Genomic DNA, 21,324 nt, shown 5'->3' with positions numbered 1-21,324 from the left:
GATGAAGGGGACAATAGGGGCAAGGCACACAACGCACAGATACCAATGAGTGGAAGTCCAAGTTTGTTTCCAAGATCTTTTGGTAGTCACTGAATCCTGAGTAACAGGGAGGCACTGGCATCTCTCTAGCCAGCTCTCTGGAACTTTCAGATCTCTCACTTGCTGCTAAAGAGGAGCTATGCTTCAGTGGTTCCTTGTGGTGAAGGGGGATCGGCCTGCTTCCAATTAGCCTTCTGAGGCTCAGCCCTCAGGCCTCTCCACCATAGTTTATTTGTCTTGCTCCCTATGACAATCTGCTTGCCCTTCTTCCAGTTGTAGGTCACTCTGAGGCTATGCTCTGGATTTTTATTTGCCTGCTAGGGTGGCCTCTACAGACACAGAGTTGTTCTTTGTCCTGATCTGCACCAGTCTCTCCCTGGGTTCCCCGCTTTCCTCTTGTAGTTTATGAAGGAACTTAGAACTTTAGCAGCTACAATGAAGGTCATTTTCTGAGACAGAGTGGCTAACTTTCCACTGCTTAGCCCTTAGATCTTTTGTATTGGCTTTCTTCTCATGGCCATTCTTTCACTGGCTCCCAGGCTGTGCTAATCTCTGCCCTAAAATCTTCTGCACTTTAAGCCCCATCCTTAAGAAGACTGGTTTCAAACTCCTGCAGAATCTTGGGCCTGGAATTAATTCCCAGTGTTCGTTAAGATCAATGTAGCATTCCAGCATGTCCTTTCTAGATTGTTCCAGGGACTGGAAACCTGGCTCTACTGTTGTGAGGCAGCTGTGGGTGGGTATGTCTTATACACTAGTTATGTGGCATCTGTTTCTTCCTCTCAACACAGAGCATTTTTTACTTTTTGTTTATGTTGTTTTGTTTTTTGTTTTTCAAGACAGGGTTTCTCTGTGTAGCCTTGGCTGTCCTTGAACTCACTCTGTAGACCAGGCTGGCCTTGAAATCACAGAGACCCACCTACCACCGCCTCCCTGAGCGCTGGGATTAAAAGTATGCACCACCACTCCCCGGCTTTTTTCTTTTTTTTCTTAAACTTAAAAAAAAAAAAAAAACAACAAAAAACTGCGTAAAATGTGTATCATTCCAGAAAGGTTGAGTTGGTGAATGTCAGGTGTATCTGTTTCAGAAAAATGTCAAGGTCTACTTTATGTTTAGCTGTAGAAGCAACCAGCACAACTGTGAAGATTAGGAGAACCAAGAGTATGAGTGTAAGCATACAAGATCCTAATTGTCTAGTTCTAACTGGCTACCCCTGGGCATGAAAAAATAGACAAAAGAAATTGAAGAAGCCAGTTTTATAGAGTCAAGGCATTTTTGGAAAATGTGAGAGAACCAAGCTTAGTAAATAACTGGTGTTAAGTGGGATATTCACAGTAAAGATGAACAATATGATATTCCACTGTATCAATGACAAAGGCAGGTAGGACTTTAGGGAAGGAGCTTCAACTAGATACTATAATAGGACCTTTTTTTTTTTTTTTTTTTTTTTTTTTTTTACACTAGCTGGATTCCTCTCTGTCTCCAAGGCCACCCACCCAGTAATACATCAGAGTCAAAGAATCATTGAATTTTAGAGTTGGAAGAAAAGTTGGCATGAAAAAATGGTCGAGAGTAAATGTTCTATTGAAACACAGTAAGTCTATGGCCAAGCAAAGGGATAGGCTTGAAGAATAGACAGCATTCATTATACTCTCTCAGAGCATGGAGTTTATTTGTTGGGCATGCTTCCTCTGAGTGTTTAATCACCTTTATACTCCTGAATGCAGTCTTTGCAGTCAGGCAGATATAGCCTCTGCTTGGGGGCTACCTGTTGCTACTTTCTTAATATTTATAATATAATTTATTTATAACATAAAGAATCTCTGATAAGGTGACCACAATAGACCAGGACAAGACATGGTTAAGTCACTGGACAGGCTATCTGTGGTGTAAGGGGCTGCTCTTTTGGGAATGTTGTCATGCCACAGGGAACCTTCTTACCTCTGAAACATTGATCCTGCCTTCCTGGAAGGAACAGGTGGTGGGGTCATGTGTGCAGAGGTTGCGGTACTTGCACCAATGACAGCGGAAGGCGCTGTTGACACAGGACAGGCACCTGTAAGGAGGAGACAGCAAGAGGGCTATACACGGCTGACAGGAAGGGAGGTTGCTATCCTTACATCCTCAGCTCACTATTGTGAAGGTAAACTAGTGGAGCATCTTCTAGTGCAGAGAATTGTAGATTCTGTATCTGAGATGATCATAGGGCCAAAAAACTAGGAATAAACTGGGTCAGCAGTGGGAGTAATTTAACCTACAAAACAGTGGTGTGCTAGTTTATATTTTTAGGAATTTTGCAAGATAGAATTTCATTCTGATGGGTACTGAAATTGGCTACAGTGGGAGAATTTAAACCACAGAAATTGGTAAATACTATGAATTAGATTTCTAAACATCTGATTGCTGGTAGTTAAGGTCAGCATACCATTGCTTATCAGTCAGTGTAGCTGAAAGAGCACAGAGGCAGAAATTAGGCGGATCTGAATCTAGTCTGGATTCTGCTGCCAACACTGATGTCCCCTGAGTAAGTCACTCACTCTGTGCATTAAAGTTTCTTCATCAGACTGTAACAAAACATCCCTGTAGTCCACAGGGCTGTTTAGTATTGTCAGATAATGTATGAGAGTATAATGTTAAATGTGATTGTTATTTTCTTTCTTTTTTGAAAAAGTGTATAAGACTATTTACAGCAGCATTGCTCTTTTTTTCTAAAGATTTATTTTTTATGTATGTATGAGCACTCTGTTTTCATGTACACCAGAAGAATCAGATTTCATTACAGATGGTTGTGAACCACCATTTTGTTGCCAGGAATTGAACTCAGTGCCCCTGGAAGAGCAGCCAGTGCTCTTAACTGCTAAGCGATCTCTTCAGTCGATGATTATAATTTTCAAGAAATGAAATCACCTATTAGTTCAACCTCTTGAATGACATTTGAGTATTTGCAATTTGGTTCACAGCACCTGTGTTGCTGAGCTTGTGACATTTACAGTACTGAGTGGTAACTTTGCCCTCTATCACCAGTGACCCTAGCATGTAGTCTATAGCATTCACATTGTTCCCAGAGAGAGTGCTGCTTCTCTTTGGGTGTACCCTAAGTCTCTCTGTGTGTGCAGATCACTGTGATGGCAATTTATAGACAGTACTGGCCTTCCGCCTCCTCAGCTTCTGAATGATAGCCTTTCAGTACTATACTAAGCAGTTATGAACAGAAACGGTCTGTGATCTGGCGCCCCCTGGTGGGGTTCTTATTTTGTCTTTCATTTAGGGGTTTCAGGCTAGTAAGACCAAATGTGAGGTGACTTGGTCTATACACACCCCAGAAAGAATTAGCCACGCACACTCCAAAGTTAGTCATGTATGAAATCATTTTATTTCTGAGTTTGAGTCAATGTTATTTCATGTACTCGATCACTGATGAATTCTTGATAATATCATATGATTTGACATGTGAATAATGAATATAGTCCAGGGTAAAGGAAATGGCATTTGCTGAACTCTAACCTGACTCTTCTACTGGCTGATTTTGTCACTGTCATTGCAGCCCTTATTATCTATGGGTCTCAGCTTACTATATTAAAAAAAAAGAGAACTGAACTTGATACTGTGACTTTTAATAGAATGCCAGGAGTAAAGAAGGGTAAGATAATGTTACACAATAAAATAAAATCTTGGCTGTCAAGGAGACCTGTTTTTCTCTGCTAAAACTTTCTCCCTGTGACAGCATCTTTCTTGCTATAGAAATCCATCACTGAATGTGGTGACATCACACTGGATTGCTATGGTGGAGCAGATACTCTCACCAACAATAGATTTTGTTACCACTGTCTTAGATTATGAAAGTTGACAAGTCCTCCCCCACAAAAGTCTACACATCCCAAGCATGGTTATCTGGTGGAATAGTGGTCAGTTTTATCCAATTCTACTTCAGTCTCTTTGCCCTGCCTAGCTGCCTGCAGTCATTTCTGCCTCTTGTTCCTCTTGTTCTGTCTTACTCATAACATACACTAAGGAGGGATACATTGCACACTGAAGTTAAAGCCTTTTCTGTCTCTTCTAACCTAGGCTTTCTCATTGGGTGCTGAGAAGAGGTTGCTGTACTCATGCCTATTCTCCTTTGTGTGCATAGCAGATTACTCCACATTCACTGTAAGTCTCTGCCTTCAAAGCCACTGCCAGTTGGCTGGAGTGAAGACCTTTTCTTACAGTCCTAGATCAGGACCCTCTTCTTGCCTTCCTAGCTTCAGAATTGGGGATAGAATGTACTAGGATGGGGCCAAAGGAACGAAATTAGAGGCTGTGAATGACTGCCATTTAAATAAATGTGAGCCAGACACCCCCCCCCCCCCACACACACACCTCCTAGAGAGATTTCAATGTGATTACTGAACATGTCTTGCCCTAGAGGGAGAAAGTGGAACCCCATACCCACATCCAGACCCAGGCAAAGCTCCTTCTGAGGCATGCTTACAGTTGGTGGGCACTGCAGTTATAGAACTTGAATTCAGTACTGACAAAGATCTTTCCTGTCTCCTTGGATCTCAGCTGCAGCTCTAGGCCAAACCAGTCTGCAAGAGAAGACAGAGTGAGAACCTGGAGTCCAGTGAACAACCTGAGGGGAAGAAGGTCATCTCATAGAGCCACCCAGGAGTATAAATGGTAGAGAAAGCCTGCCTGAAACCTGCTTTGCCTTGACTCTCAAACTGTTCTTCAGCAACAGATTCCATGAGTCCCTTGACTTGGTTAGGCATGTTCAATTACTGAAAGAATTTCAGAATATTAGCCCAGAACCCATTAAGCCAAGTTCAATGCAATCTATTCCTTGAATCCCACCAATTCTAGAAGGGACAGGAAATGGGCACAGGGCACATTATGCATTCTCAGCTAGAAAGAATGAATATTTTCCTCTTTGAATCTCACTTTGGACATATCAATGTGCTTTCAAACTCAAACAAGCTTAATAAGCCAATGTTAGCATCTGGCATGTGAAGACCGGTCAGGTAGCTTCATACCTATATTTGTAACTCCTGTGATCACCATGGTGCCCATGACTCTTTTGGCATACAGTCCTTACCTTGATCCAGAGGGATGACAGGGACATCCTTGGGTCCAGGTGAGATGCAGATGACTTGGCTGCCAGACACCTGCCCCTCCACCTCAGTCAGGTTCCCAAAGGCACAGGCAATACCCCCAGAGAGGTTGGGGGCATCATTGACAACCAGGCTGAGCTGTGGGAGAAGCAAGAGTTCAGGAGAACTAGGCCCTAGGTAAGGTTCCCTGCCAGGACCTATTGCTCAGGAATCTTCTTGGATCTCATCTATGCAAGAAAGGCATTGGTCTAGTGATCTTCCATCTTTGACAGTGAGTAATTAGAATAACAAATGTCTGTGTGATGTGTGGGGTCAATGGTCTTCATAATGATTATTATTGTTAATTCTTCAATCTTGTCTAGCATCAGAAAGCACTTGATGTTCAAGGAAATAAGGGGATTTGTACCAATATTCATTTCAGGCCCTGTTCTATCTGACATGGAATTAGTTGCGAAGAACATAGGTATCTGCAATTGAATCATGAGCCTAGGATTCTATCACAGGCCTTAGCTTGGGCTCCTGGGAATGTAAGCTTCACTGGGGTGGAGGCTGGCCAGGAGCTAGGCTGGCAGATCCTTGCCCTAGCTACCACTCATCCATTTATTTGGAAGCTCCAGAGCTTCTGCTCCTCTGTTCCTTTTGGGTCTTTTACTTTCCAGCAGTGCCCTGGTACGGGGCAGGAGGCTCACAAGATACTCAGGGAATCAGAGAAGGTCCAGTGATGTCTAAACAATAAAGCAGCATTTTCTAGCCTGGCTAAGGTTGCAAAGCTTTATTTTAGTGGTAAAAACTAGACTTTCAGGATTTGGAAAATGTCGTTCTGAATTCAAGCCACTTTTTTAATGAGTTTGTCCTTAGCTCTCACATAGACACAACCTCCCTATTTCATTAGCCAAAACCTCTTGGTTGGTATGAATGAACTGAAACTATGGAAGCTTCATTAACTAATTAACACTCATGAATGCTCATAAAACCTTCACAATGGAATTGCAGCCAGGGCCTAAGGACATGAAATATTTTGGGTTGTACCTTGACTGGTGGCTGAGGGCTATTTTTTATTTTTAATATTCTCTTTAAGCCTACACTTTGAATGAGTCTCAGTCGTCTTTAATCTCTCTCCTGCCTCCACCAAACACAATGGCAAGCTAAGGCTTTCTTGAATAATTAACAAACAAACAGAAGACTGAAATCATACTATGTCCTAAGAATGTACTATTACATATTGTATGATATTATAATTTTTTTGTTGCTAAATACAAAATTCTGGCTTATAAAACAGATCTGTGGATAACAAATTTGCAGATTATGGTGACTGTACCTTTATAACAGGAATTACCAAATATATATATATATATATATATATATATATATATATCACTAAAATTCTGATCAATATGTGCAGGTATTAAAGAAGTATACTGTGTGTTCCTGTCCCCCCACCCCCGCTGCATACTCACCAGCCGGCTGTGATCTGACACAGAGATGCTGCTGGGGTGTACCTCAAGGCTCATGCACTGGTTGATACTGGCAGCAAATCGATTTGCTTCCCAGGCCCGTTGGCATTTGTCCTTTCGGGAGCACCTATATGAACACAGATTCATAAGAGGTTATGGCTCCTTTGTCAGGTTTGCTGCCCCGACATTGTAGCCTGTCGCCTTGTGATGACTTTTACTGTATTCTCAGGGGTCCACTATCACATGAAGCTAATTATTTCCTGGAAAGGGTATCAATTCTCAGCGTAGATGCTAGTTAAGTACGAAGAACACCATGCTAATACAGTGCGATGTTCAAGTAAGTAAGAAATTTGGGGTACTTGAAAAGTAGGACTGTGAACATGACCCCTGTAGCTAGAGTGTTACGTTCTAATACCAGGCCTGTTACCTGCTAGCTGGGTCCCACTGGGCAAGTTACTTTATCTTCCTCTTCTCTGTTTCTTCAACCCTAAGTTAGCAAGGATGATGATAACACCCTACCTTGTAAGGCTACTCTAAGGGTAAAGTGAGTTAGTATTCAGAATGCAGCCTAGCATTTAGTGGATGTATTACTGTGCTAGCCCTTGTGATACTGAAATTAATAAAATTATTAATAACATTATCATTTCCCTCCAAAGGTGTTAGCAAGTAGGAGAGGGTCTTAGTGGTGAGACAGGATACAAGTAATCTTTGGCTGGATTAATAGCTCTTTAAAGGAAGAGACCATGTTTTATTCAACAAGATGTTCTACTTGTCACACAGTATATTTTAAATAAATGTTTGTGTCATGAAATAATGACTCAAGTCAAAGAGATAGAAGAAACATGTGTCTAGGGCTGCCTCTTTCAGGAAGCCAATGTGGCCATTTATCCTGACATCATCTTTGGCTCCAAGCTCCTCATTCCATGGTGGCAGGTAAGTGAGGTGTTGCCTGAACTCAGAAGTTTGGTGATGTTACTTGTGTTTTATGGACCAGTGCCACTCCAAACCAAATAGACACAGGACACAGCATTATTGTATTCCATTCTGTATAATTCCACAAGCAGTAATTCCTACTCTGACTACCCAAGCTCCTCCCCTCTCCCCTTCCAAGTACATAATGAATTCAAATATGAGTGCTGTCAAAGGAAAGAATTATGGAGGTTTCAGTGAACTCCTTATGATAGCTTTAAAGTGAGCTCTTGACTACAGCCTTTATCTCATTGACTCACTGAAATGGCTCTTTTTTTTTTTTTTTTTTTAATCATACTATTTATGGCAACAACCCTAACAGAGATAAATAGTCTGAGAGACAATAACACATTTTCAAGGGCAAATAATACAGAAGAGACAGGAGGGGACCCAAAGGCTTTCAGTTATCAGCCCTCTGCCTCAAGCCTTTAGAAGAGGCTGGCTTTCAGGCCTGGGTCTGAAGTTGCTGGATTCTCACTGTCCTGATGGCTGGACAGCCTGAGAGTGTAGGAGGGAGGATAGTGCTGAAGATGAGAATGCCAGGTAATGAGAAACCTAAATATATAGCTTCTGTCCCCATGCAAGCTTGGTAGGTAGAATGAATGGCTAGAAGGCCTGTACCCTGGTAGGTGAGGAAGACTCTATAAAGACAAGGGAGGAGTTCAGTAGGCAGAGATAATCTGGGCTTTCTTGATGGGACTCCATCATTCTAGAAGACACAGTTGACCTGGACCAGAGGAGGATGAGTTATTCTAGGGTAGCTGAAAGATGGGGTCACTACTGATGCATCCACAGGGGCTGATACAAGTTGGAGAAAGCAGTGTTCTTGCTGTGAATAAACGATAACCTCAATCTATAACGCTACAGTGTTCTTTCTGAGTGTGCAAAGTATAACAGGCACTGAAGCCTGGAGAAAAATGGGGCTGGGGGAGGATGGGGCAGGATGTAGATGGCACAGGTAAGAAATGACTGCTGCACAATGAGAGAGCTTAAAGCCTGGGACCTTCCCACATAGCTGTCAGTGAACTGTCTAATTCCTTGGAGAAAAAGCTGCAGATTGTTGGGTCAGACTCACTGAAAATTGACAAATTTACTGCCTTTTTCCATTCCTGGAGCGGAGTTTTGGCTCTGTCATATTGATGCTCTGTCTGACTTATATGGAAACTTATTGTCCAGTTTTGTTGAGGTTACTTTTGTAAAACTTTTTGAGAAATCACTTACCTCCAAAACCCAAGCAGGGACTCAATCCTTTGTCAGCAGGCTTAAATCCAGTCCAGATTTTACATCTGTGAAGCCTTCCTCCCTCCCACCAGAGCCCTCCTAACACCTGCTGCAGAGGCTGAAAGCCAAGAGCTATTGTGCAGGACCCTGAACTCTGGCCCTCTGCCTCCGACTCCACCCCAAACCAAGCGCATTTCATAGAGATGCTTTGCTAGCTGGCATGGTGCCATGGAGTTTCCAACACTATTGGGCAACAGAATCCCTAGCCAGGCTCCTGCTTTAGGCTTTCACCCTTTTTTCTTCCTCTGGGGCTCTTAGGATTAGGAAGTTTAAGTGTGATTTTGCATTTCTATTGAGCTGTTGTTTGGTGGTGGGGATGTATCTGAATAGGGATATGAGGCCAGTTGGATACATTGCAAACTTCTTGGAATCATGAAATAATGAGGCCAGAAGGGTCCCCCCAAGGGTACAGAGTCCTTAATAACTATTTTGATTTGTGTTGCCGCTTCTTTATTTCCAAAACACTTATTATTTCATTTAGGCTTCACAATTCACCTGTGACATAGGCACTTTCTATGTTCAGTAAAGAACTGGAGATCTAACAGTTGTCAGGGGACCCACCTGCAGCTAGCTAGAGTGCAAATTCTAAGTTCTGATACTCTACCATCTGGTCTGTATGCTTTAGGCTGAATTCTTGTCCAGCCACTACAAGAGCCTTTTGAAAATCTTAGGGATTCTATAGCTGTGCTGCGACTTCTTATAATGACATGAGAACATAATCATATAGTTTCAAAGTGGCTGAGAAGATAAGGAAAGGATTGCATACAGGAAGCAAACTGTGTGGCCCTTCCTATCTTCCACATTGTATCTCATTGTTCAAAAGATGGAAATTCCTCTACTGTCCAGTCCACCACACCAGGAACCCTCCCTCCTAATCTCCACCCCGGTCTTCTGCTTGCTAGGACCACCTCTGGAATACCACAAACTTACATGTTGTGCAGGGCACACCAGCCACAGTGAGGATCTCCTGAGCTTAGACATTCTCCACAAGTTGTGTACTGTTCACATGACTCAACAGGGACCCTGATGACCTGGCAGAAAGAGGAAAGGGAGCATGGGACATTCATGTAGTGACAACTTGAATCTGTGTTTCACCTTTATTTCCTAAGGTATTTCCAGCTCATTGTGGGCTGAGTCAGAAGAGGCTAACCTAAATAGAGTGTATCTGAATGGAAGCTCAGGACTTGGCTTTTACCAAGGGTAGAAAGAGAATCCTTGAGCCTGTTGCTTCTTTCCACCAGTGTCTTTTCAAGAGCCTGGCAAGTTTCTGGCAAGTATTGAAAATGGTTAACTCTGCTGAAAGGCTATTGAGTGGCACAAACTCATCTCTGAAGAGCTTTCAGCTGGGCTTGGGCTGAGACATCCTTCCTGCACAGCACACATGGAGGGCAGGGGAGGAACTTTTCCCATTAAGTAATATTCATAGCATGGCACTGGCACTTTGTAGCCAACCAAGTGTACCACCTGGATCCAATTATCCCATTCTCTGATGTCTGCATTCAGTTTCTCTAGTAAATCTCCCATTCTTTGAAAAGTCTGGCAAAATGGGAACCTCCACAGGAAAGAGCTGCCTGTATAATTCCACTTTTCCTGGTTAGTTGGAACTTCACAAGTCCCTGGCCCTGCCCCCAAAAGCCCAGCTTCTGAAACCCCTCCTGGTTTTCTGGAGGGGCTTGACAAGGGCCTGAGCTTGATGTATGTGGACACCACTCTCCTGCACTTGCCCAGCAAAAGTGACAATAAAGGCAAAAGGGGTAGAGGGTTGGCGTATTCCATTTGTCATATCTTAGGTGTCTGTTGTTGGCTGGGTACGAGGCTTCTGAGTTGCAAAAACACATGCTGGCTTGGAAATACAAGCTCATTTTCTAGGCCATAGAAGACTGTCACCTACTAGAAGTGTGAGCCCATGTGAAATCATGGCCTACAGTCTAATGACAGAATGTTCTGCTACTGGCAGGGGAAAACAACTGTGAGGGGAACATGGATCCTAACATGGTAAACTCAGTGAAAGCTTATTGAATGTCAACTCTGTGGCAGCCTCTGATGTTGAGCAATAGACAAGCAAAAGCATACAGCAAGGGCAAAAAGTCCAACAGTTCAAGGGAGTCAGCAGTCCCCAACTGAGATTGACTCTATGCTGCTCAGTATGGAGCCTCTCACTAAGTGCCTTGGGAGCTCAGAAGAAGAACATCCAGGCTAATCTGTCAGGAAGATAGAGACTGAGATTAAGGGTAAGTCCTCAAAGATAAGAATGTATCCAGCTGGGCATGTTGGCACATGTCTGGAATTCTAGCACTTGAGTAGGAGCTCAGGTAGGAGTATTATTTGTAAGTTACCTAGCCTGAGCCACATAGTGAATTCCAGACCAGCCTGGGCTACAAAGTAAGACTCAGTTTTATAAAAAGAATAGAAATAGAAGAGAAGGAGGAAGGGGAGAAAAAAGAAGAGAAGGAAGAAAATAAGGAAGAGAGGAGTCATCAGATGGAGAGACCCAAAAGACTCTCCAAGTTGAAGGGTTATCATGGGCAAAAGTGTCACAGAGAAGTTCATTCTAACTAAAATTTGTAGGCAGGGAGAGACAGTATACTTTTCTTTTCCCATTATGGGACCACTCACTCTTAGTACACCACAACACAATAAAACTGGGTGACATGCTGAGCCTTAAAAATTAAACCTTCCTTTGAAATAAAATGTTGGGAATGTAAGCATAAAATCTGGAAATTTAGTTTAAAAGTAGAAACATTAAGCATAGGTTAGGGTACCATTGGTTTAAATATCTCAAGCATAATATATCTGAGGGTTTGAGTTGATTCTAGATCAGTCCTATATGATCTGATAGAGTGATGTAATAGAAAGAAGCTAATGACATCATGGACTACCAAAACAGACTTAGAGTGCCAGATGATATCATGGACAACCAAAACAGACTTACAGTGTCAGATGAGAAAGCTTGACATAAGAAGTTCAGGACTGTTTGATCTGCAATAGTTACTTTGTCCAAAATATACCCATTGTGGGGATGAGTGGCAGGCAGGGTAGTATTTCTATGGGAGGCTGAAAGGAGACTGGTCTCTTACAATTTGGATATCTAAAAATCTCTCACTGTTTACTCACATCTCTTTGAGACAATTTTTTTAAAACATTTCTCTCTCTCTCTCTCTCTCTCTCTCTCTCTCTCTCTGTGTGTGTGCGTATGTGTGTATAAATGCAGTCATGAATTTGCCATATTACACATATGGTCAGAAGACAATTTCAGGTGTCAGTCTTTGCCTCCTACTTTGTTTGCAGCTGGGTCTCTTGTGGTTCGCTGTAATATACAACAAGCTAGCTGGCCTGTAAGTTTCCAGGGATTCTCCTGGCATCTCCCCCTATCTTTTTGTAAGAGCACTGGGATTCTAAACCATGCTACCAAGCTCAGCTTTACATGGCTTTTAGGGATCTGATCTCCTATCTCCATGCTTCTGCAGTAAATGCTTTGCCTGCTGAGCTATCTAGCCCAAGACTTGCACATTTGACAGTTGAAAGGCAACATCTAGCTATCACTACCAAAGAACAATCCCTGAAACCTATTCACAGTCAGCAACACCTGCCAGAAACACCTTTCTGACAGATGCCTCCTGGAGAAATGGGTGCCATGCCCAGCTCTGATGATTTTCAATCTCTTAGGATATTTGGTACCCCAATGCCCAAGAGGCTTCTGTTGGCCCACTCTGGTCTACTCTGCAAGGCCCAAGAGCAGCAGTCCAGTGCCCATTCCCTTTCTTGGGTTTCAGGCTCCTTGTGAGTGATGTCTGCATCTGGCTGGAAATTAAAACAACTGTCTGCATTACATTCAGCCCGTCTGTCAAAACACAGCCCGGCTCTCAGCAGCTGGGAACGGGGGCCCTGAATGAAAGCAGTGTCTCCATCAACAAAGACCACTTTCATGCCAAGTGCCATGGAGATAGTGAAACCCTGTTCTTCTCCAAACATGAAACCAACAGCACAGCTATTTTTCCTGTTTCCTGGGCCCTCCTGGTGGGTTTTTTTTTTTTTTTTAATAAAAGGCAGAGTAGAGTGAAACAGGAAACTTAAAAGAAGGGTAGGCTTGAGAACTTGCAGTATTCTTTATGATCTACTAGCTAGGCACAAATCAGAGGAACAGCTGTCACAGTGACTGGGAGGAGACCTTTACAGTAAGAAGCTGCAGTAGACCTTTCCTGTGTATACCATCGCATAATTTTAGTTTAATTCATGTAAGTTGATATGGTATTCCATATAGGTTAGTTGTACACATATCAGAATGATAAAAACAAACAAATAAAAAACCAACATTAAAACACAGCTATCACTTCAGGCTCTACATGAGCTGCCACAAGACCAAAGTGCTGGGTTCTAGGGGTAACATGAAAAAGGCAGGGGAATCCTAAGAGAAGAAAGACTTCAGTGTCTTCACTGCCTAATATGATCATCACTAGTCCCGTGTGGATGCTGAATATTTAAGAGTACCAGTCCAAACTGAGGTGTGCTATAAATACCCAATGAATACCGATCCTGAAGATTTAGTAAAGAAAAGAAGGCAAACATCACACTAGGAATTTGATAGTGACATCTTAAAAAGTTAATGTTTTGCATATATTAGGTTAAATCAGATCTTTTACAGTTTGAAATATAGCTATTAGTAAAATGGCAACAAAGCCTACAGCTTCTGTCTGTGGCCAGCATTTGGTTTCTTTATGTCTGCCTGTGCTGCTAGGAGGGTTCTGAATGAGTCTGGCCTGGGCCTTTTAAGATAAATGTCTTCAACATAATTCAGCAAGCTTGACCCGCATCGTAGGAAAGCAGAGTCCCTTAGGAGCCAATATGAGGACAAGGTGACAAGGGTAGGAGTTAGAAATGTGGGCTTACGTCCCCTGGGAAGGCTGGAACAGCTATAGCGTAGAATGGCTCTGGATTCTTCAGCTTATTATGCACAGACCTAAAGAGCATCTTTCTTAGGCTGTGAATCTGCTAAAGCACTGCGGCTCTCGATGAATGGTCCCTGAACCATAACCACCACTATCATCATAGGGTTAGACAACACAGATGAGTTCATTCAGTGGGACCTCTGTCTCACCAGCTGGTTTGCTTGTATGCTGAAGTTTTGGAGCCTCTGGCACAAGTAACTTAAGCTTCTTAGGACATCTTTAAATGGAAGGTCTTAGGGTCAGGAAAAAAAGAACCAGACTGCTCCTGGGCTATGGCAGGAAGTAATGTTTCAAGAGCCCAAATGCAAACAAAAGAACTCTAGAGACCTCTTCAAACCCAGGGAGAAATGGGCTTCCCCCATTAGATTTTAAGTTTTACTTTATGTTTTAGATGATGATGTTTATTCTGACATGCTTCATCAGGCTTTATTTTCAGGCCTCTGTATCTTACATAGCTGTTGCTTTTGTAAAGAACATGAATGGATGAGTATCTGAAGAGTCCCATGATGGTCTATAAAATTATTTCTTTTTTAATTATATTTTTATTAAGTTATTTATTTTCTTTACATCACAGTCTTAGCTTTCTCTCTATCCTTCCCTCCCAGTCCCTTCTTTCCCTCCTCTCCCCTTCATCCACCACTCCTCTCCCACTTTTTTTTTTTTTGAGACAAAGTCTTGCTAAGTGGCTTAGGCAGGCTCTGAAATCTCCTTACTTCTGCCTCTGTGTTGCCACCACACCTAGCTTAAGGATTTAGGTTCTTCTAAGTCCTTCCTGGAATCTTCAAATAACCAAGTTCAAACCTGGGAATTTCTGGGCAGCTCTGTGTGAAGCCCAGGTGTCAGTCTTGCACTTGCTGGGACCATGTGGGACCAGGCCTCAGGCCTCTGGAGAATGGGGTATTTTCTTCTAGAGTGGCCATGATATATTGGGGGCACGGCTTTTCCAGGGCTGATTCAGAATTTAATGGGGTACTCCTTTGCTTATTATTTCATTTTAAGTGGGTTAAGGCCCCTCCAGTGTGTGCTGGGATCTGAGATTCCTGGGTTAGCTTAGGAGTTCTGAGATGAGTTACATGGGATAGCATTATCTCCTGCCCCTGCCTGCCTCCCTGGCACCCAAGAGCTACCTCTGACTGGGTTCCACCCTCACACTCCACATTCTTTCCTGTTTGAGCTTATGTCTTATAATTACACTTCTAATGAATATAACTGTCCTATTAAGTAATTTACTTAAGAAATACTCTTAATTAAAGATGACTCATTCTATCTTCTTGGCTCCTGTGGCCCATGGGCCCTGCATCCTTGATGTCTTTTAGGACCTTATTTAAGAGGGCTCAGTAGAGTATACATGTGGGGCTTCTTCCCTCAACTCTCTCCACTCAGTACACTGGGCAGCCCATCAGGGACACCCTAAGATTATGACTGGCTGTGGGGATAAGTCTCTGGGGGAAGCTAATAGAATCTTCCTTATTCCTGAAATTCTTGAAGATCATTCTTGAGGCAGGGTGATTCTGTGACCCTAATAGAATTGTCACCCTCGTACTGGGCAGAGGCCCTGGGACAGTTCCTGTCCACAGAGAAATGTATAAATCTCCAGATGCAAGAATTCCCAGAAGTAGTAGAGAAAGACCTCAAAGCTGACTGTCCAAAAGGACAGAGCACTAGAGTTCATCTTTTGCCCTATGTGAAGGCCTGGAAAAAGAAAAATGGTTTTGATACTTGGAGGGACCTTCCAGAAAAACACCTGACTTGAAAGTAGAAATCCTCTAAGACACAGATCATGCCTGAATCCTAGGGTCTCAGGTGTCTAGTGAGCCTTTTGGTTATACTAATTTGTTAGACAGAGGGATGCACTCTCCGACCTGATGGTTCATTTGAAACCAAGACTTATTCCAGTAAAGTAAATGCTATAATAAGGTAAAACCAAGGTATAGAATTGGCTCAGAGGCCAGAATGGTAGGTCACCACTTGCTGCAGGGGTAGCAGCTGGAGTAGAGTTTAGAGTCTCACAGAATTCCTTTGGCACCATGTAAGTGAGAGACAGAGTAGGAGGGAAGGGATAAGGGAAAGCTGTTCCCCAGACACTAAGCATCTAATCCTCTGCTTCTCTGGAATTTGCTTGGCCCCCTCCAGATGGAACACCTGTCCCTACATGTGTGCCCTGCTCCTGACACAATGAAAGGAACACAGGCCTTCTCTGTGGATGAGAGCCAGGTGACAGGGTGGGAGATGTCATAGACAGTATGACTAGAGCATGCAGTTGGCCTAGTCAACAACTCTCTGATCCCTAGGGCCAGAGGCAAAGCACATCACAGCTGAAACTGATGGAACTGACTCCTTGGCTCTTGCCCTACTCTGTGCCTTTTGTTTCAGTCCCTTCCTACAGATTGTTTTATCCCAATTTGTAGGATTTCAGCTGAGTCCAATTTTCTCCTTTTCCCCATCCCAACCCTGACTTTGAGAAATGATCTGACAGTCATTGACAGGCAGGACAATGACCCGCTAGAGAATCATTCCCGGGGTGCTATGTAGACAAAGGCCTACTGCAAAGGGGGTTAAATTAACAGAATGATCTCATATAATCTGCACAACTCTCAAGAGAACAAGCCATTTGGTTTTGTTATATATTATGATCCACACTGGATCCAACAGAAAATTAAGGCTTCAAAGAGATGTTTTCACTGGTCCTCACACTAAGTGGCCTTTTATACCTCTGGGACAAGCTGCATAGGCTCCTGCTGTGGGGCAGAAAGGGTCAGTTCCTGGAGAGAGAGGATGGGCTATATCTGAAGCAGGATCAGAGTAGGTCTAGGAGGTTGGAGGCAAGAGGCACCCAATAGTGTTAGCTGATGGGATAGGTGATAGGTTACCCTTGCCTCCTGGTCCCCGGCTCTGCCTAAAGTCTTATTGGCACTGTTGCAATTTGTTGCAAACACTAGAGGGCTCAGTGAAGATTCTGCAGTAGCAGCTAAGGGTCTATCCTGCTTTTACACCTGATGGTGGAAAAGGTCCTCACAGAGAGCAAAAGACTCCTAGTGGTCAGGAAAGCCCAGCCCAGCCTATAGCCCTGACTCTCTCAGGCATACATGTCACTCTAAGTGACAGCTCTAGACCTACCTTGTACTTGTACTACAGCACCCTTGGCCTGTCTCCGTTCAAAAATACCCACATCTCTCTGTCCCACATAGGGACAAAGTTTATTGAGTGCTAGATATCCAAAGCCACCAGGGATAGGGCAAAGATGTGGAGGCCCCAGTGAGGTCATGTCTCTTCCTTGGATCTGTTCCTTACTACAGGGAAGAGAGGTACTAGGTACTCCCACTGGTGGCTGACGGGCTGCTGGATGACATCACCACATCACCTTGCTCTGAGCTTGGGAGTCAACACAAGGTGTGGAAGGAAATAAAGCATCAAGAACAATATTCCAATAGCTGCCACTGACCTAGTAGCTACTGCATGCCAGACACTTGGCATGTATCATCTCATTTATCCCCTATGCTCACCTTACATAGACATACTTCTAGTCTTGTTTTCCCATTAGAAAACAGACTCTCAGATTAAGTAACCTCTCAGGGTCACATGTGTTGTAGGTGGAAGAAACAGAATCCAGGTCTGTCTGCCTCCCACACAAAGGCAGTCTGCAAAATCAAGAATTAAAGGAAAGTTTCTCCTGCCAGACTGTGCTAGGTCTGACTGTCAGCACATCCTATCTGCAGGCCTCTTTGCTCCTTTACTTTCTTGCTTCTTAACAATGTTTGAGCTGGTGAATCAGAAGCCAGACAGCACCAAATGAGATAAGAAGGTAAAGAGGGAGACAAATAATGGAGATTTGCCACTGAGGTATTTTCTAAGCTTATCATGACCAGAACCATAATGGCAGACCCATGAGCAGGTCCCACCCATGTGAGTCTCCTGAGGAAGATCTGTCTCTTAGAAGAATGATTTTTATTTCTGTCTGGCCCGTGGCTAGCAATATGCCTCTAGGCCTTTGTGATGACCATATCAAAGTGGGGTAATACTACTAGACCAGATTATCTTGGGACTTCTCCAACAGGCAGAGATCCTACTTCCAACAGCTGTCTTCCCTACAGATCAACATCCAGTAGTATAAAGAAATCATTACTGTTCATCTTCATGACTATCTTTCTTTATAAGTAAATAATCATGTCCATATATCCTCAAAACTTCATAAAGCAAATGCCAAGGACCTGCCTGTCCTCTGAGTTTATGAAAGTCTTGTTAACATTACCACTAAGAAAAAGCAGGTACACACTCCAGCAACCCAGAAGTAGTTATCAGGCCTGTGGCCACAGCTATAGAAATACATGACCTCCTGATCCAGGGCTGACCTGAGGCCACATCCTATGACTCCTGACTATCTGTAGATCTAAGCAGAGAGTGCAGTTCAAAGAGAAAATCTATTTTTAATGACTTGGGTGAGAGGATAGTGGCTGAGTAATGCAGCATAATTAAAGCTATCTATCACACTGAGAGAAGTACAAAGTTGGTTGAGATTTCCAGAGGTATTTCCCTCTCTTTCATAAATTTCAGTAGAGGTCCTACTAAAGTCAAGATGGAAAGAACAAGGACCAAAGCCTCTGGCCATAAACAGTACAATTCAACCTTCTAGTGAGCAGAAGCCCTATGAGCCCTACTCTGCTATTGCAGCCAGGAACTTCCTCTACAGCACAGGCATCATATACCAGCATATATGTGTGAGTGTATGTGCGTGTTCAAGTTCAGGTCTTGCTCTCATTACCTATAATGCACTAAGCTGCTTAGACCTCTTTGAGTTTTAGTTTACTTTCACACAATGGAGACAATATTATTATCAGTTCTATTTTGAGACATGTGTGACATCTCTTCACAAATGGGCTTGTACACAGTTGGTACTCAAGCAGTCCACTAATTCTCCAATAGCAATATTCTTGAAGGTGGCAGCATATGGCTGGGAATATGTCAGGATGCTTAGTTTTGCAGAGTCATCAGTGTCTTTGAGCATTCCACCTGGCCTCTCTAGGCTGGGACTGCTCATCTACCTCAAGGGAAGAATACAATGCCAGGAGAATAGTGCAGCCACTCCAACCACTGATTCCTGACATAATCCCACCATTGCAACCACATCTGGGATCCTTGGCTGAAAATGGTAAATTAAACTTAGCCTCCTATGGGGGAATGTAAAACAGGTAAGGTAAAACAGGAGTGGGTAGAAGGGCAAAGCTCAAAGTAGACACACTCAATAGCTTTCAGCACTACACTGTTTTTCAGCAGGGCTCCTACTCTGAAACGCTAGAGAAGTAGACGTGGGGCCCTTTCTACTTTAGAATTCTGGAGGGATCTACAGAGAATCAGTAATGCTGGAGCTGTGTTGTCTCCATGACAACAGTAGATTTATTCAGTTAGAGAAAGCAGGTGGGATAGGAAGCAGGGGATGAGAAGGATTGAGGAAAAAGGAGCTAAGCAATAATTCAAACAGATCTCCTTCCTTGGAGCCAGATGCCTGAGATTAGTAATGTCCTAGTTCCCTATAGGGTCAGCATCAACTCATAACCAAGGAAGGGAAAGGTGTAGTGGAAGGTATAAAGTAGCAGGGTAATGACACCCCTTTACCTGGACACTCCCATCCTTGCAATCCACACTGGATCCTTGTCTAGAACTGGCTCCAGTAAGACTCCTGGCCATGGGGTCCCATCCAGCCTTATCACATTGAGCTCAGCTTTATCTACATTGGGCTCCCACCTAATAGGCTCTGGGCTTTGGTTTTGCCCTCTACTCATGGTTCTTGACTTCCAGTCACTAGGAAAGGTAGGCCACAAAGCTAAGTCTGACCCCAAATCCCCATTAAAAGAGAAACTGCCCATGTCCTTTGGTATAGGATGGTGAGATTAGGGGGTCAGACATGTCAAGGGAAGAAGTCAAAGAGGAATAGTGAGGGACCCCAGGTAAGAATGTGTCTGAATGTGCCTAAGGAGAGGGCACACTTTGGTGAGTAAGATGAAGACTGAGAATGGGAACCCTTTATAGGCACCAGAGGCGGTGGAAGAAAGGGAACAGGATGGGAACTTACTATACAGGGTCCTCTAAAAGGCTCCACCCAACAGTGGATCTAAGAAGATGCTGAGACTCACAGCCAAAGAGAGCAGGGAGTCTTATGGAAGAAGAGGGGGATAGAAGTACACAGAGGGGACTAGATCCCCACAAGGAGACCAACAAAGCTAAAACATCTAAGTCCAGGGGTCCTGCAGAGACTGATGCACCAAGAACCATGCAAAGAGAAGACCTAGACCCCCTGCTCAGATGTAGCCAATTGGCACCTCAGTCTGCATGTGGGTTCCCAGGTAAGGGGAGTAGCGGCTGCCTCTGACATGAACTCAGTTGCCTGCTCTTTGATCACTTGCCCTCAGCAATGTGGCCTTGCCAGGTCACAGATAAAGAGGATCCAGGCAGTCCTGATGAGACTTGATAAGCTATGGACAGATGGCAGAGGAGGAGAACTCCCCTTTTCAGTGCACTAGGGGAAGGGAATGGGGAGGAGAAAAGGAAGGGAGGGCGGGACTGGGAGGAGTTGAGGGAAGGAGCTTCAATCAGGATATACAATGAAATTTTTTTAAAGGGAAAATGTTATCAATGTTCCTGAAATCACTCCTTTTGACAAAGGTCTTGGGATACTTCTCAGCCAAGTTTCAGTTTCTGCATCTAGGTGCCCAAGTTGTAATTCTTGCTGTGATACTGGCACTTGAAGTTACTATTACACACATGTATGTTCTCAGAGGATCCTTGTTTACAAATCTTATTTTTTAATTTTTATTTTATTTTTATATTAATCACAGGTTGTTTACTTTGTATCCCAGCCAAAGCCCCCTCCCTCATTCCCTCCCAATCCCACCTTCCCTCCCTTATCTCCACCCTGCCCCTTTCCAGGTCCACTGCAAGGGGAGGTCCTCCTCCCCTTCCATCTGACCCTAGCTTGTCAAGTATCTTCAGGACTGGCTACCATGTCCTCCTCTGTGGCCTAGCAAGACTGTTCCTCCCTCAGGGTGTGGGGGAGAGGTAAAGGAGCCAGTTGTTGAGTTCATGTCAGAAACAGTTTCTGTTCCCCTTACTAGGGAAAACACACTTGGTTACTGAGCTACCATGGGCTACAGCTGAGCAGGAGTTTTAGGTTATATCCATACATAGTCCTTTGTTGGAGTAACAGTTTCATAGAGGGCCCCCGTGCCCTGATATATTTTGTCCTTGTGGAGTTCCTGTCCTCTCTAAGTCATACTAACTCCCCCTTCTTTCATATGATTCCCTGCACTCTGCCCAAAGTTTGGTTATGAGTCTCCGCATCTGCTTTGATACACTGCTAGGTAGAATCTTTCAGAGGCCCTCTGTGGTAGGCTTCTGTCCTGTTACTTGTTTTCTCCTACTTCCCCTGTCCATCCCATTTGTCTTTCTAAGTGCAGATTGATCCTATAAGATAGGATAAACATACTTAAATATGTTTACAAATCTTCCAGCCTTGTTCCATTCCTGGGTTTAGCTTCTAGGGTTTGAAGGAA

General features: G+C 43.6%; 1 protein-coding gene across 3 annotated transcripts in view; it reads right to left on the bottom strand.

Moving 5' to 3' along the window:
• Plxna2 (plexin A2) overlaps positions 1-21,324 on the bottom strand; it is a 204,742-nt gene that overhangs the window by 63,658 nt on the left and 119,760 nt on the right. For all 3 annotated transcript variants that reach the window (XR_009584712.1, XM_060364968.1, XM_060364969.1), the window contains 5 exons: positions 9,765-9,865; positions 6,588-6,711; positions 5,115-5,268; positions 4,512-4,608; positions 1,982-2,096 (listed from right to left, as the gene is read on the bottom strand). Coding sequence is in view for 2 of the 3 variants with exons in the window: in XM_060364968.1 (XP_060220951.1) it covers positions 1,982-2,096; positions 4,512-4,608; positions 5,115-5,268; positions 6,588-6,711; positions 9,765-9,865 (591 nt within the window). In the remaining variant the exon portion in view is untranslated. The remainder of the gene's footprint in view (positions 1-1,981; positions 2,097-4,511; positions 4,609-5,114; positions 5,269-6,587; positions 6,712-9,764; positions 9,866-21,324) is intronic.

Source organism: Meriones unguiculatus, chromosome 11 (assembly GCF_030254825.1).
Source record: "Meriones unguiculatus strain TT.TT164.6M chromosome 11, Bangor_MerUng_6.1, whole genome shotgun sequence".
Taxonomy (NCBI): domain Eukaryota; kingdom Metazoa; phylum Chordata; class Mammalia; order Rodentia; family Muridae; genus Meriones; species Meriones unguiculatus.
Note: the sequence above shows the minus strand (reverse complement) of the source record. Positions and strands in the feature narration are given on the sequence as shown.